The sequence below is a fragment of the Telmatherina bonti genome (assembly GCF_933228915.1).
Source record: "Telmatherina bonti genome assembly, chromosome: 2".
NCBI classification, from domain to species: domain Eukaryota; kingdom Metazoa; phylum Chordata; class Actinopteri; order Atheriniformes; family Telmatherinidae; genus Telmatherina; species Telmatherina bonti.
In genome coordinates, this window is record NC_136620.1 from 10,893,512 (window position 1) to 10,911,128 (window position 17,617).

At 36.8% G+C, this 17,617-nt stretch overlaps 1 protein-coding gene across 1 annotated transcript in view; it reads left to right on the plus strand.

Moving 5' to 3' along the window:
• The window catches only part of fa2h (fatty acid 2-hydroxylase), a gene marked incomplete at both ends in the record, with an annotated part of 39,799 nt that overhangs the window by 19,817 nt on the left and 2,365 nt on the right, over positions 1 to 17,617 (plus strand). Inside the window, 4 exons of the mRNA XM_079252157.1 lie at positions 10,618 to 10,740; positions 15,942 to 16,084; positions 16,944 to 17,044; positions 17,168 to 17,340. Coding sequence (XP_079108283.1) covers positions 10,618 to 10,740; positions 15,942 to 16,084; positions 16,944 to 17,044; positions 17,168 to 17,340 — 540 coding nt within the window. The remainder of the gene's footprint in view (positions 1 to 10,617; positions 10,741 to 15,941; positions 16,085 to 16,943; positions 17,045 to 17,167; positions 17,341 to 17,617) is intronic.

Sequence of the window (17,617 nt, forward strand, 5' to 3'; positions counted from 1 at the left end):
AAGACAGAAAGGTACCAGAGATCATTCCTGCCAGCTGCCTCGCCCTCCGGAACAAGCAAATATCATATTCTAATTAAATATTGTTGTTTTTTATTTTAAAGAACAAAAATATCTACAAAACTGCAATTTCCCCCCTGAGTTAATATGTATTTTTATTGAATTTTCATTTCATAAACACTCAGTGCACACTTCAGTAGTTACTCCTCTTCAAATACTTGTTAACATAAATGTCAGCCAATCACATGGCAGCATTTAGTCACACAGACAAGCTCCAGACCACTTGCTGAAGTTCAAACTGAGAATCAGACTGAGAAATATGGGGATTTAAGTGACGTTGGAGGTGGCATGGTTGTTGGTTAGCTCAGAAACTGCTGATCTGCTGGTATTTTCCACACACAACCATCTCTAGAGTTACAGAGAAAACATCCAGCAAGCAGCAGTTGTCTGGACCTGAATGTCTTGTTGTCAGAGGTCAGTGGAGAATGGGCGGACTGGTTGGAGATGATCGAAAGGCAACAGGAAGTCAAGTTACTACTGGTTTCAGCCAGGCTTTGCAGAATATCATCTCTGAACACACAACACATCTAAACTTTATGCAGCTGTTCTACAGCAGAAAAAGACCTCATCGGGTGCAACTCCTGGATGAAAGCATGGATCCATCCTGCCTTGCATCTAATAGCTACATTTCCAGGACATCTAGAATTGTGCAAAACGTAAATATTGCAATTAAAAAAAACATTTAAAAAATGAAATAATGTAGTGTAAAAAGTGTTGACACTCTTGTGACGTGGCTTTTCAGATGTTTTCAGATAGAAGTGTTTCACAAAAGTCTATTGGAAACACTTATTTTGCATTTTCGTGTCCTCAAACGTGTCAAAGGGGTCATGTGACCAGTTCATTTCCTGTAAAGATGGTGTGGAACAAATAACAGCAAATTTCAGAGTTTTAGAACGGATAGGAAAAGGAAATGAAGCAGACAGGCTTAAGAAAGCGGCAAATGTTCTGCAGCAAGTTGAAAACCCCAAAATAACGCTATGAACCTTGCATAAGCTGCAATTCTTATAAATTATCATCATCCGGACGAGATTTTATGAGAACTGAGTCTTAACCTCTAAACACTGTTCAATGGAAATGCCTGCAAATCACATTTGTTGTCTGACAAAACTACGGTGTTTATGTTGCGGTAAAATGTGATGGAAACACGGCTATTGCTTAGGCTTCAGGTGGTGGAAGAGTGGGCTTTCTTTACATGCTACACTTCAGGGTTTTCAACATTGTGTTAAACTCCTTTCATGAACACTTTTTCTTTTATTTTTGTAAATCACTACTCTCAAAGTCTAATTCAGCCTCATTGTACCCCCCCCCCCCCCCCCCCCCCCCCAACTTCCATGCTGTCCCAGTGGAGGATGACTCCAGTTTCTGTGTTGTGATGGTACCAGGCCACATCACCACTCCGCTCCAACTATCCTTTGTTGTTTGTCTGTCATTCTTTTATGTTTTTGCTTCCTTCTCCTCAGACAGAGCGTGCCTTATGTTTTAAACATCAATCTCTGAACTAAGACAGTGCAGTCAGCCTGCCTGTTCGCTCACCACGCGGCGTTGAATTGTTTGCATAAAGATTTATAACAATATTAGCTTTTATTAGTTAAAAAAACACAGAAAAACTATTGTGCAATAATTTTAGCTTATATAGTTGTGATATCTTTACTGGCAAAAACAATTTGGAAAGTTTTGGTTTTTCCCCTTTTATTAGGTGTCATTCTCAATTTAATATTGAGCTCATAGGGAGGTTGATGCAATGCGTTGGTGTGTCACCCATTGTCTCAGGTTTGGCCTGAGGAGTATACACAGGCACACCTAACACATTATAATAAAGAAATGTCGACAAGTTGCTCTTATGCATTCTGTTTACTTAATAGCTAACAGATAGCCTGCTTTGTGGCTTTGTGATGTAAAACATTCTTCAGAGCAGGTGACTGAAACTCACCTGAGATGTTTGAAAGATATACTAGATGGAAAATGCCAGCAAGATGCTCAGATGGAGAGACTGACAGAGGCAAGAAGCGTGTTTTGTTTTTTTTTGGTTTTTTTTTTGTCTTCATCACCTTTATTTTGTCATATGAGCAGTATGGCAGTTTTTACCTGAGGTATGGCTTGAGTTATTTGCAATATAAGGATATAATACAACCAAACATGCAAACATACTGAAGCTCATCGCATATTTAACTCATACATAGAAATGATTTAAATGATTGTTTTTATATATATATATGTCCTACTCATAAAACCCAAACCCAGGACATTTTGTTAAACTATATGCTTATATTTAGTAAGTCAGTGTGAAACCATCCTCGCAGCTTTGTTCAAACCCTCAACAAAACGGAAGTTAATCCGTTTTCTTTTGACTGTGCTTCCTGTTTGGTTTTAATGAGTGTGTTCTGGGTTGTGCTTGCACATATGGTGGTAATTTTAAATATTAGAAAGTCTTTTACCAATATTCATCCCTTCGAAAATGCATATCTGTTCAATTAAATAGTCTCATGCATATACATTTTATTGACGTGTGCATGATTCTTAATATATTTTTTTTTAATTCAGGAGAAATTCTTGCTGACTCATTGATGATAAAGCTCAACTTTAAAATACCGTGTCATGTAAATATTGAAGACATTTTTAAGTGATCTTACCTGTTTAACTTAGTTTCACTTGTCCAAGTATGTAAAAATGTTATTGGTAAAGCCTTTTCACATCCTGTCACCTTTAATAGATCTTTTCACACCCTAAAATAGAGCTCCAGACCGCGACCAAATGGCTGCATTTTGCAACTAAAGTAAAGTATGAGACTCAAGTCGCATGGTAAAAGACCAGATACATATCAGATTTAGGACCACATATCCAAGTGGCCTGGGTCGCATTAGAAAATGTCAGATCTGTGTCTTTCAGACTGTTAAGAAAAGATTGGTTACAGGTCGCATAGGGGCAAAAACATCGGATTTAAGTCACTTCAGCCTGTAGTGTGAACGTAGCCTTAGATCAAATGGTAGCTAACCAGTTAATGGAGGAAGGCAGGCTTAACCTTCATCACACTGCATAAAAAATGTTTTTCCTTATAAAACGGCATTCTTTTTCACAAACCGAAAACAAAACAAAACATGCCTACCTGTTTCAAAAGCAACACGACTCGATCATCCTGCTCTGTTCCCCTTTGCATCGTTTACTTGGTCCGCATACCGATTAGTCTCGCGGACGAACAGAGCGATGATCTTCTCATTGAAGAATAGTGCAAACAGTTACCATTCAGACACATCATTGTCTTCTAAATGTGGCCCTGCAAGTTCACAATCAGTGAACTGTATTTCTGTATTTCAGCGCATTCATGCGCCGGCAGCTGTCAAGCATTTACAAAAATTGGGTGCATGAATGCGTCGGCAGTGTGTTGAAGGTTAATCTAAGGTGCGCTATTAGCCAGCTAAATTACACAGTTGTGCTACACTCTACCTGTCAATCGCCCTAATTATGCTGAATTACACAGTTGTCATGAAGGTAAATGTGATCTATTAACCCTAAAATGTTTGTGTGTAAATTTGTAGCAGGCTGTTAGCATGTTTATTTCTGCTGTGAAGTTGGCACTTCTGCACGGACTTTAAACTGTGGAAGGTCGCTGCTCAGTTTCACCCAACACAACCATGGCCAGTGATGGCGAAGACGACTATCAGTGGTTTCTCCCCAGTAAACCTCAAGAGGAGACAGATGTTAATAATGACTCTGACTCAGCCAAGAAATTAAAGAGTGGCTGAACGCGTTTACCTGGCCGAGGTATAAGGACACAAATGAAATGAACTGCAAATTCTGCTGTCGATACCCACAACAAGCGGGTAACACGATATTTTCTAAAAAGACTGGCACCACACACAACTAAAAAATACTGATCAGTGCCAGCCTGAAACACAAAATGTGCTGTGACCTGTGTAGTAAAAGTGCAGCTCCACTCCCAGTTGCATTTAGAAAGCAGGAGGCTGCCAACCAGTGCACTAAAGCTAAACACGGGTGTTACTGATTCTATTTAATCGCAGCTGTTTTTTTTTTTTTTTTTTTTAGGTTTGTCAACTGTTGTACAGCAAATTCTGAAATGTAAACACTAGTTTCTGCATTTATTTTTCAAGTATTTCAGTAGCACAGCAAAAATGAGAGGAAATGTGAATATTTGTTTTGCAATTTGATTTTGATGTGCACCTCGTAGTGGAAATTTCTTATCTACTTGTCCTGATTAGGTGTGCTATAAATTAATCTTAAATGTTACTTTTTCTAGTTATGTTGAACATGCGTTGTTCTGTTTATCATGGTGGAAGGCCTTGCATCATAGCATTCTGAAGCATCAGGTCACAAAGACCTAATTGTTTCTGGAGCAGGACACTTTGTCTAATATCTGGGTGATCCTCCTTCCATGACGTAAAGCTCTGCATTATCCATTGTAAAACATAGTGAGATGGGTTGTATATCTGGAAGAGGTCTATCTGCTAATTATCTGCTGACCGCGCAGCAAGGCTCTGGTCGGAGACTTGGATAAGATCGGCTATCCTATGTTTGAAGGAAAACATGGAATCATAACGTTCACTGATGTGTCCTCTGAAAGGGTTAGAAGATTTTCCTGTGTCCTCTGATCAGAATCCCTCCAGACTTCTGCCTGATTAGACTTTCCGAACAGTTTCTTCAACTGCAATTGTAATACTTTGTTCATTTTATTCTCTGTTTGATAAACCTTGTTAATCTTTTTCACTCTAGTCCAGACTCCTCATCCTTTGACTTTCTAAATTTTCCACAAAAGTCCCTAAATTTTCTGCTTGTACTCCTAAAAGTTTCAGTAAGACGCCAGCGTGCTCCCAATAAAAAAGTAATTCTGGAGCTCTGCCCTAAACACACTGTATAAGACATGCATTTATCACATTCATAGTTTCTAATAGCGTTAAATACATCAACAATAGTGCTGTCAAATATGCTGGGAAATGAATAAATACACCTTTATTATTATTGGTAACATATGCTGAAACATTTCAAGTCATTAATGATGAACATTTGTCATCAGGAAGCTCAGATGTGTTGCTAGATAATGACTTTGGATGTGTCCATTTTGCAAACAAGTGTTTTTAAGTTTTGCTTTGTATGAAAGTACAGGTGCACTGCAGCTTCAGAGTGAAAATACTGAAACATAGCTGTGTTTTTGACTCACATCTTCTGAAAAGCAAAACTATCCACTTGAAGCGGCTACCTGCTCTTCCTTCAGCAAACTAAAGCCTCATGTCATGTTTAAGTTGTGTCTCCTCATGTACCTGCTTGTTTTTAGTCTAGTTAGCATTAAAGGTCTTTTTAGATAGATAATTAACTCTGTTGGAGATTTATTTAAGATGCGTTAAAGTTGTTGTTGTCCAAGTGCAGGAAATATGTTTTCAGTAATCCATAAATTCATATAATGTAAAATTAACGATTCATACTTATATCTTATCGACCTCTTCTTAAATTTCTGAAAGAGATCTTTTTAAATGCCTTTCCTGTATGACAGGTGAGGTTTATAGATATGTTTTAGATTTACTTTTTGACTTGATATGCAGTATTATTAGTTTAAACTACCACCCATTAAAGCTACATAAAGCAGTTCTACGATTTAAGTTTTTTTAGTGTCAAAATATGAGGTTCGGATATTTTTCTCTGTCATATATATTGAATATTAAATCATTTAAGGCCCAGATCACATCCACATACACATATTTTTCCTGTTTTTTTTAAAAAAAAAATCTTAAAAGGGAAGAGGAGCTGTGTTAATAATAAGTCTTTTATTTTAATGTAACTAATGTTTATAAAGCACAGCTTCCTGCTGTACTTATTCCTGGTCAGGTGCACAGATCAATAAAACTTTGAACACTTCCCCTGTTTACACTGCATTATAAACCTAAAAATAATAATGATAAAAAGGGGAATCTGCTGACATGACACAAGAAACATAATCAGGCAGTGGAACGTGTGAGGATATAATGACAGAAACGAGCTCTCTGAACTGCTGGCTGATCCCATAAATATAGCTTCAACTCCTTTAATGGCTTAACTGTTCAGCTTCTTATCTGAAAATGTAAACGTGACATGTAGTTTAGTTAAAAATTTGTCCTATTAAAACCTTCAGCATTTAATGTTTACATGAAAGTAACACTAAAGACAGTAATCATCATGCCATTTAGTCTACGTGCGCATTTCTGAAAAAATTAAAAGTGACAGTAAAACAGCACACAATCGTCTTCTCCTTCAGGCTACGTCTCAAAAAATGTCTGAATAGATCTGCCTTAACGCTAAAAAATGTATTTTTAGCCAAGAAATGGTCATTGTCTGACCCACGTTCCTGCAAAGAATAAACACGCAGCAGCAACATGGAAAGAACTGCCGGCACTATGCAGGGAACAGTGTGGACATTTGCATGAGCTAAAGCTAGCTAAAACTTTAGCTTAAGCTACCTTAAGTTACAGTGAACTTGAGCTGTATTTGGTGTTTGCTTTAGATAAAACTAGCTAAAATTAAAATAAAATGCATTAAAATCTGCAGAAAGGCATTAGCTAAAATGGGATTAATCGTCAGCTTAAGGCTTTAGCCTAAAGCTAACTAAAGCATTGTGAGCTACGACTAAAGCTTAGGAATGAAGTTTACTTTGTCTAAAACAAACTAAAACCAGGTTTATTTTGCTGTCATAGATAAAAGATTAATTTTGATAAGTTCCCTTTGACCACTGTGCACCATTTATTTTGATTTCTATAAAATAAAAATGTTCTTATTGAAATGCACAGAAAGAAAAAAAGAAAAAAAAAAGCTAAACTCAACATAGCGAATTGATAAACAGTTTTCAGTAAACAAAATGAAATTTAAAGTAAAACTTATTTTCAATATAAAAATGTCACATATAGTGAAAAATGTACTTACTTTAAGTTTCAGTCATTTACAGATACTACCCTATATATTACCCTTATCTAATCTAAACAAAGTAAGGTGTTTTATAATATAACTCCTATTTTCAACTGAACCAAGTATGCTTTGTCAAAAAGGCAAGTGTGACATTTGCAATAAAACAACTTGAAAACTGGTTCAAAGTTCAGAGAGCTGTAATAGTTTTAGCTCTGGTTATTGGCCTGCTTTCATAAACAGTTGTCAATCGGAAAGCAGGGCTTCATCATAACTAAGATGGTGGCTGTGTTGACAAAATGGTTCAATGAGCAGCAACATTTATGACTCTGGCAACAAATGTTTCACTTGGATCAATAATCAAATGTCACCGAACACCTTTATCTGTGTAGTTACCACAGTAATAAACACTATCACATTAACTGAAGTCCAGTGAGATCACATGGTTGTGTATGTCTTGAATCATGTGTTGTGTTGAGTTCGATTCTTTTGTGGCAGTTTTCTTTAACCAGCTCAGTCACTGTATCGGCCAACGCTGCGTCCAAAAAGGGATTCAGGATTAACACACTCATCACTGCCAAGTGAACACAAACCATTCTGATGAAAACCTGGGGGTTATATTTACATCCCGATATAGCTCACATCCCTCAAATGCATCACACCTGCGGAGTTCTGTGACGGTGCAGAGCAGAGTTACGTTTGTCAGACTGTAAAGTGGTTCAAGGCAAAGCTCATTAAACATCGCACAACTCTCAGGCTCACGTAGGCCATGGCTGCTGCTGATACAGAGGGTGTGCCGGGTTATTACTCTCAGTGGTATAAAGCTGTGTCACTGCTTATTTTTGTGGGTGTGCATTTAGTAGGAAATAAAATGTAATGTGTTAAGAGTGTTAATATAATGGAAAATAGTTTAAATTCTTACCTTTAGCTGCGGGTTATTCTTTAAAGGTTTCATTGTGTCACCATAATCACATCGGCCTAATGTCAGATTGAAACAGACTTTCTGTAACTACTTTTTTATGGATTTCTTTTTAAGTTTACATCTCATGAATGATATGAATCTGATTAAATGACTTTATGAGGCATTCAGTGAATGTTTTAATGTTACTCAGTTCATCTTAGATCAGGGGTGTCAAACATAAAGCCTGGGGGCCAAAACCAGCCTGCCAGAGGGTCAAATCTGGACTGCTGGATGAACCCAATAAATGTGAAAATAACAGAAAATATTGACTTCAGTTTTTGTAAATTTTTTAAAATAAAATGAGGTTTTATTCCTATTTGTCCACCTGAGGTTGAAATTTTTATGTCAAATAAAACATTTCAAAATCAGGGGGATGATTTGCAATGTTTTTTATGTATATTTCTTATTGGATCAGACTTTAGTTTGTGGTCAGGTGGTCAGAAATACCACACTAACGTATAAATGAACATGTATGTACATTTATATTAACTTCTAGAACTTAAAAAGGTTCTCTGATCATAATGTGAAATATAATAGTTTTTTTCATTTCAAATATCTTTATGGTTTTCTAGATCAGAACCATTGTGATTTGTAAGTTGCAGTGTCGGTGTTCAATATATAAAATTATATTAAATAAATAAATACTATCAATATAACAAAATATATTTCATAAAATATCCCTTTCATAAAATATAGTTTTATTTGTGAAATATATTGATTTGATAGTTATTCAATTCATATCTATATAAAGATCTAGATGAAAACGTATTTAAGGCCTAATAATATTTTATGTATAAAATATAAATAATAAATACTGACTATAATAAATACTTGAAAAAAAATGTAAATGATAAAATGAGGCAAAATGTAGTTGAAGCTGTGCTCATTTTTCATCCTATTTGTTCATGTTTTAACCTCCTTTTTCGACAAAATCTCATATGCATCATTTGTTTTTATGCAGTTTATAATCTGTAATATGAATGCAATCAGACTCACTGGATGATTTATTGTAAATTATTTCAACCATTCGGTTTAAAGAAGACTTAATCGCCTGAAATAAATCGTGGTTACCAGTAATTATAGTGACTTGACAACAAATTTTTTTTTTTTTTTTTTTTTTTTGCAAAGGATGAGACACTTCAATGTCTCGTGGGTTTCTTTTTTTTTTCTTTTTCTTTTTAACGATGTAATGATGGGCTGGTGTAAAGTTGCTACTGTAGGTGTTGAGTTGCCAAGATGATGGCAGCAACAAACATGCCTCACACCATCCGGTTGATGAATATTTAACTGGACTGTCAGACCTCAAGTTTGTGCAGCTGTAGCAATTTTCAGATCACAGTTACGTTCGTCTGATCCGGCCCTGAAATAGAAAGAGGAAGCAAATGAAGGAATCTTCAACTGTTTTCTGAATAAATGTAGTTATATGTATGGATACTGAAAATGGCCCGGCTGCACAGTGATGATGTATCCTTAAAAACTGTTGCTTGACACAGAAGATGATCAGTATCACTCCCGAGAGTCAACTGAATCTATGAAAGACTAAGAACCATTCTCTGAAAAAAACACAGAAAAACTGTCCATTAGTTCTTGTATAAAGTTGCTAAAAACCAGACAAACAGATAAAACACTGGCAAGAACATAACCTCCTTGGTCATAATGATAACGATAATAATACTAATAATAATGTGAATGATAACAGCTATCTTATGGTCAATAATGACTTCATTTTATTTCAAGGTTGAAATTTATGTAAAATATTTGCAGTCTCTTCCTTTTAGTGCAAATCTTTTTTTTTTTTTTTTTATGATTGTTTTAGGCTGTTAATATTTGTGGAATTGTAGCAACATCAGTTCCTCAAACTAACGTAGGCCTAATATAACACCTGTCTTGTGCTACTAGTAGTATATAATATGACGTCAATGCTACAAATTTGATGCTCGTTTTTTCTAGAAAATTAAGTGAGATTTTCATAGCAGGGTGACAATCACCAGCATGACTCATTCTTATTTAAATAGGACCTGTACAAATCATCTGCTTGTCTGCTACATAATCATACGATGATTTCAGTCAGACCAGAAAATCAGCTCCACCTTTTCAGTCTTCACCGTGACGGATGCCATCATGTGTTGCTGCATTTAATTCCCACATTGTCACATTTACAACTGCAGATATGTTGTGTATCTTTAATAAAGTTTTCAGTGTGTGTGTGTCATTACATTGTGGATAATTTGAAGTCTTTTGAGGTTTAAAATCATGTGTAGTTTAGTACATAAATAGCTGCTCTGGACCTTAATGCTGCTTCGTACTTGTGTAACTGGAGACATATTACACCAGTCTTACTGATCTGCTGTGTGTGTCTGTGGGATGGATCTATCATTCAGCCACTACTCCCATGTATGAATGACTGCAGCAACAATGTGGCATGTTTGTACCGCAGCTTTGCAAAGTACAAATAAAAAAACTGTGTGAAATATAAAGCCTGCTGTAGGCGTTCTGGTTTGAGGTTGTAAATAGGGTAAATGAGCAGCGATGAGCAGTGCATCATGGTGTAATGGTTTTACATCCCGGGGAGATCAAAGGGCAGAGAGACCAGAACATGCATAGACCATGTGACTCATCAACACTGTTGGTGCATTTTCATCAATCCATAGATTACATTTACCTTCCTGATCCCCTGCCACTGATAACCACTTGTGCTTTTCTTTGTTTTTCCCTTTCAGACCCTGCGAGAGAGGAGGAAAGTCGGAGACGACACAGAAGGAACAACAGAGCAGACGAAGAAAGTGGAAGAAGAGGAGGAAATCTCCCCATTCGCCAAATGCAGCTCTGTGGATTTGGATAAGGTCTGTGTGTGTGACAAGTATATTTCTACATCCATCATCTGTGTGTGTTTTTGTTGGATCAAGTTTCAAGTATTGTAGACAAAAATGTGGCAACAAAGTAGTGTGTGTGTGTTAATATTGGTGAACAACCAGCAGGTTATTCACCCTGCCCTCTTCTGAAACTGCCCGTTTGTCTGTGTGCATACTCTGGAGTTCTCACACTGTCAGACAAGAGCAAATGCAAACATGCAAAAACACACAGAGTACTAAACAATAACATTACAAACACTTCAGACCAACTCCCAAAGTGGAAGCCCTAAATGTTGCCGCAGAAAGGAGTTCCACTGCAGATCTTCTTGTTGAGTAAACTCACTGTGATGTCCGCCAGAAAGCTCTAAATTCTTCCACACACTGGGCAGATTCATTCATTTAATTTGTACTCACGTGGTTGTGCAACTTGTGTTTTTTTCCACCATCTGCAGCATACCAGGCTTCACCAAGAAGAGTCTGATAGACAGATTCAACCTGTCTGTCTTGCTCTTTGTCTCCTGGCAACAATGTATTGAATAAAATGTCCTGCTCGTGACTTTCCATGTGGTTAACAACACTTCAACAGCCCCTTGTAAAGCTTAACGCCTTGCAGCATGTCTGCCTTTAACGCCACGCTCGCGCATCGATTTGATCATTTCACATAGTAACACACCCCTTTACAAAGCGCCAGTGCCGTTAGGTTTCAGCAGCTGTTTGTGTGCAGAACTGCACAAAAGTCTTCAGATGGTTTTCATTTCTTTTAAAGTGGTCTGGAGCAGCACTTCCAAGCCTATTCTCCTGAAGGACCCCCTTCATTTAGCTGTGTACCCCTGCCCCATGCTGAAAATATGCTTTTCTTTATGCTTTCATTAGTCAGCTTAATGCTATAAAAGCTGCATTCTGGCTGAGCCTTTCCTGTCCTTTAATGCGAACAAATCATCTGCAATTCAGTGTTTCTCACACATGTTTAACATTCATTGATGAAATGATTAGATATGAACTGGTCCACCATCTCAGCAAACAACACAGTACATGGAGGAAAACTGTCACGTAGCTTTTTTATCTTTCACTGTAGATCCGTGTTTAAAAACATTGTAAGGGAGATTTTCTTGACTCATTTATCATGTTTTTGACCTGGTTTTAAAGGCTTAGGTCTCCAGGTTGGGAATCACTGGTCCAGCAACAGTTGTACAAATGTTTTAGACATTAACTTCTTGTTTATTCTTGTTTTCAGTCCAGTTCCCGTTCCACTGGGGACACTGCTGATCAGTGTGAAATACTGGATTTTTCATTTTCAGAAAGTGGGGATTAAAGTTTTGGTGATTTTATCGATCCACTTTGATCTAGATTCTAGATGTAATCAATGTGTAAATATGTGAAACTGATCAAATACGTCCATCAAATAAAAAATAAATGAAAGAAAAAATTGAAAAAGTTAATATAGAGAAAAACATAAAATAGAGATGTAATCTATATAATGGAATTTATTTAATATTTCTGAAGTATTTGCATTCAAGTATTAAATTGCACTATTTATAGATAATTAAAAAAAAAAAAAAATCTAAAATACTTTATACATTATTATGTCATAGAGTATAGAATTATCATTTTATATTAGTCAATAAAATAAATCAGAATGAAAAAAGTCTTTGCACTTCAGTGTGACGTGAAAGTTTAATCAAACAAACTTTCGGGCATCGACCTTCATCACTGATGGATTGATGCAGTCAGTTTTTAGCTAAGCACAACTGATTTGTGCAGGATTTTTTCATTCTCATTCATTGCACCTCTATAAGGAGATGCGTGCCGTTCTTCAAATATATATAAAATATATATACAATGAAGATATTTTAAAAAACATAAAAATTTGCAAATAAATGAAATAATGTTAAATGTAATGAGGCAAAATAAAGTTAAAACTTCATGAAACTCCATGAATTTCAGGTTGCTCATAATATTTTCTAAATAGATTTAAATTCATTAAATGTTCACATCTCAATAATGTACACGCACCTCTTTGTACTAAACAAAGACAAATAGGGATTTTTCATTTCATGCTGGTTTTTTTTTTTTTTTTTTTACTGGTCTGACCAACTGGACATCAGATTGTGATGCATGTGGCTCCTGCACTAAAATATAAGTTGTTTTTTTTTTTTTTTGTTTTTTTGTCTTGTCCAGCATTTAGGCAAGCAGAATGATGGTCTAAAATATAAGTTGACACCCCGGGTTTACGGAGTACTTGGCTAAGAAATGATGTGATGTCCTCGAAAAAGAAGACAAATTTCACCTAACAGCTGACACAGGATCCATTTACTGTTGGCTGAAGTGCCAGAAATGGTTCAACATTGCAGAGGGGCTGTTAAAATGCCGTTCTTGAGAATTAAAAACAATGAGAAAAGGCCAAAGTACGCCATATGATAGGAAGGGAACAGAAATCAGTGGCAACAGGTGTAAAGGATGGATCCAGCTCAGAGTCCAGACCTCAGCATGTGCAGTTTCATCTGGACTCAGAACAAAAGGCAGAAAACATTGAAGCCAGATATCTACAACGGTGTTAAAACGGTGTAAAACGGTATGACCTGGCACATTTTCTTCAAGCTCTCTGAAACGCAGGAATGTGTGGCATGTCTTCTCACATAAACCGTCTCATTTTTTTCCCTGTTGTCTTCTTTCACCTGGAAACTTCTGAAACTGAAAGCAGGATATCCACATTCTACTATAAACAAACATCCCATTTTCAGCTGGTTTGTCTGCTGTCATGCTTATTTTTAGGTGTTAATCACTTATTGTTCACAAGGAAAACGTCACAACGACCGCGATCTTTTCAACAAATCACTTCAGAATGATTTTTTTTGACTGCAAGTTGCAAATAAAATCTCTCCCCGCGTTTTCTCGTCACAAAACAAAAACAGTTTCACTTCTTTTTTTTTTTTTTTTGCTTTAATACACAAGCTGTAAATCTATAAATGTGCTGCAAAGAAAGAAGTTTTCTGTCAGACTAACAAACAGATGAATAGCCGACTTGACGAGTGGAAGCTGCACAGCTCTCACTTTCTGCCAGACACATTGTCAAACGGGAAAGCCATAAAATTGCTCAATAGCTGGCAGTAAGAGACTCCCGAGTGCTTCAAAAACTGCTGCTCATCCTTAAAACTCTATCGTTAGGGTCAGTTTGTCAGGAAGGGTAGCGTGCAACTCTGTGGAGTGAAAAGTGATTAATAGTTTACTAATAGTTTACCATTGAAGAGTTTACATTCCAGCCACTAAATCTAGTGTTTATTCAGAGACTGAGATTGACGGAAATGACCAAACAGGAGCAGCCCGGAGATTAATAAGTGACAAGACAGTGGTGCAGGGAAAAGAACAGATGAAATGGTCGTTTACTGCTGCAATAAATCCAAGATGTTTTAATGCACAACAGCCCTAAAATAAGCCGAGTTGCAGTTACTTTTATTAAGACTGTAGGTCAATAATAACTGTAAATAACCAAAACAATATTTATTTTTACAACTTTTTTTTTTTTAGCCAGTTTTAATCCCAAAACTAAGGCTGTCCTATAAAAAGATAATTCTGTATTGATTGTGCATAAAAAGACTGAGCTCCTACAGGCATTTTGCATTAAAATAAGGTGGAGTTTTATGGGTTGATAGTGGCCAAAGCTTAATGTGTGTTCATTTAAACTGGCTTAAAATGATCATCCTTTACAACCAGAGTTTAAAAAGCTAAACATGTTTCAAATGAAATGTCGTCATTTTGATGTAATAACAACAACAACATGACAGGACAGTCGATGAGTGGAAAGGTCGTGCAATGCTGCAACTCCACCCGGTAGAACATGTCATAACTATTTGGGTTATTTTCCTACTATAGCTCAGGAATGTGACCGGTTAAAAAGGAGACCGAATTTTCTTTATGCTTCATTGCAAGACATTTTTTTCCTGTGCATTTAACCATAAACAAAGAATATTTTAGAAATCTGAACTAAAAGGGACTCAATGAAAGCCAGGATGGATGTTCATGTGGTGGAAGCATGGGCTCAGGAAAACCTTGAAATATCCTGAAAACTTATGTATATGTATCAACAAAACCCAGAAATATACCATCTTTTCTGAGCCTCAGCTCATTTGAAATGGTGAAATAAACCCGATCCTGCTTGGCCAATCAGAAACTGAGATTCTGCTTGTCATCATCAATGCTTTGTTTTCTGAAGTAAGAAACAAAGCATTCAGTTTCCTATCAGCACACAGTTATAAAAAAAAAAAAACAGCTTCTATGGCAGACCGAGTGACTCTTTAAGTTCTGCCAAACAAGTTCCAGATGATGCAAGTTTTTTTCTTGATTTCATTCTGGGGAAAAAAAACCCTGTTCTACTTGTAGTAAAGCCTCGTGGCTGCGTAGTAAGACTTCAGCCCTTACACTGATCTGGCTCCATGCCTTTCATGCACTGAAACACCTTGGTTTGGAAATAAAAACCATCCCACACACTGTTTTTAGTGGAAAAAATGATTTTATATTCACTTTTCAACATTACAACTGCTGGTTTGTAATGACAAACCAATATAAACATAACAATAACCGTTGGTTTTACATCCAAGATTTGGCATCATGTGATGCTTTAAAGGTGATGCAGTAAAGCAGAAATAGAGACCAGATCATCAGAAGGACTTTCTGATGTAATCTCATGCGGTTTTCTGGTAAATTCTCCACTCATGTCTTCCTCAGAAGCAAATTTAGTCAAATATTCTGACTCAGAATCAGTTTCTCTACCCTCTTTTATGAAAATAAAATATTGATATCACAAAATAGACCTCAGATCAATAAGAGGACTGGAGAGTCTGTTGTTCAGGCTTAAAAGCAGCGTGACTCACGCATGGCTGTAAACATGATCAGCTTGTAAAAAGCTTATAAAAGCATCTATGAACTTTGGACTCAATGAAAAGCTTCATTGTCACAACAATGAAGTTTGGCTCAATTGAACGTGCAAAAGTACATGCACACGTGCAAAAGTACGTGCACACAAACAAATTCATTCAACGTAATATTCCTATTCTACCAGTTCCTTAAAGGCCTTTTCTTTTTTCAGCTCCTTAATCTCTGCTGCCATCTGCTGGAGAGCAATATGTTAGCAGTTTCTGTGCTGGTTTTCTATGCAGTTCTGCTGAAAGGATTTTAATTAAATTGGGTTTTTTCAGGATTTGGTTGACTGGCAGAAGCCCCTGGCGTGGCAGGTGGGCCACCTTGGAGAGAAATACGATGCCTGGGTTCATCAGCCAGTCGACAGACCAATCAGACTGTTTGGAAACCCCGTCATGGAAGCCATCACCAAAACTTCCTGGTGAGAAAGGATTGCCTTTTTCTTTTCAAAAATGTTGTTAATCAGATAAAACGATAAACACTCACTTTTGCAGACCAAACTAGAAGCATATTACTCCCACTGATGCACATCCACTTCTTGGTTTCTTCATGAAGTTCTCTCTCGCATGCATGTACAGAGGCTGAAACTCCTCAGGAGCGCTTTTCTGCAAGTCCTCTTTATAATTAACCGCTTCCTGTCAAAGGCTGTTACAGCTTTAATTTATTTTTTCTTAAAAATAAACCATATTAGGAACACAATTTCATAATTCATTACCTGCTTGATTTTAAAAAAAAAAAATGCACAAAAAACCATTCAGACATAAAGGCACAACATGTAATAAAATAAAGCTCAATGACAGAAGGATTTCATCTCTAAACTCACCATTTACATTTACTTCCACATCAGTGACAGCTGCCATGTTTGTGCCACCAGTTTTACTACAGTGTCACTTAATGCAGTGTTTTTCAACCACTGTGCCGTGAGAAATTATCTAGTTTAACTTGATCGGTCTAAAAAGCTGCTCTGTGTTCATCCAAAGAAGCCCAGGTGAAAGAAAATAAAATTCCTTTTTTCTTGTGTTTATCTTCGACAAGATGACTTTATATTAATAATATGGGCTTTTTAGAAAAAAGAAAAAAGTATTTTAGTTTGTGGTGTCCCTTGTGATAGAAGTTGTGCCTTGGCTGAAAAAAAGGTTGAAAAACACTGACTTAAAAATGCAGATGTATCCAGAAACTTAGTGACTTACAGTAAAAACTAACATGTCGGAGGATTTAAAAGGAATGCGAGATATTTAAGTTTGAGTGTGACTGGGACATACTCTGCTCTGTTGCTGCAGGTACTGGGTACTGGTGGTGTGGCTCCCAGTTGTCTTCTATCTGAGCTGGTACTGCTACACCACCCTGGCGCAGGGCACCACGAGGATATTCCTCACATCAGGTAAACACACCTGCACACACACTCTGAAACCACACAACCAATGAACAGCTCACTTATATTGTCGTCATGGCTGCATGCAGCCAGCATGAGTCCGCTTCAGGATTTGCATGTGTGTGTTCCCAGGCTTGTCGGTCCCGATCCATAAGTACATGTTCCCAGTGCTCTTCCTGATGGGCTGGTTTTTGTGGTCCTTCATTGAATACTGCATCCATCGCTTTGTCTTCCACATGAAACCACCAGCTCATAACTACTACCTCATCACACTGCACTTCCTCCTGCACGGCCAGCACCACAAGGTACCAACACAAGGCTGCTGAAGCTTCTTTATGATGCCCTTTACGACACCAGACAGAAAACGGTTTTCGTGGCTGCTTGTTCACAGCTTCCCTTTTCTTTTTAAAGCCCCTGTTTATCTTTTAATGCAAATTAGGGGGGAAAAATTAATATGCAGTAATGTTTGTATTTCTATTCTCATTTTTTTTTCGATAAAAATGGACTTTATAATAACGATATATATACAAACACACATATTAGTTTTTATATATATATATATATATATATATATATATATGT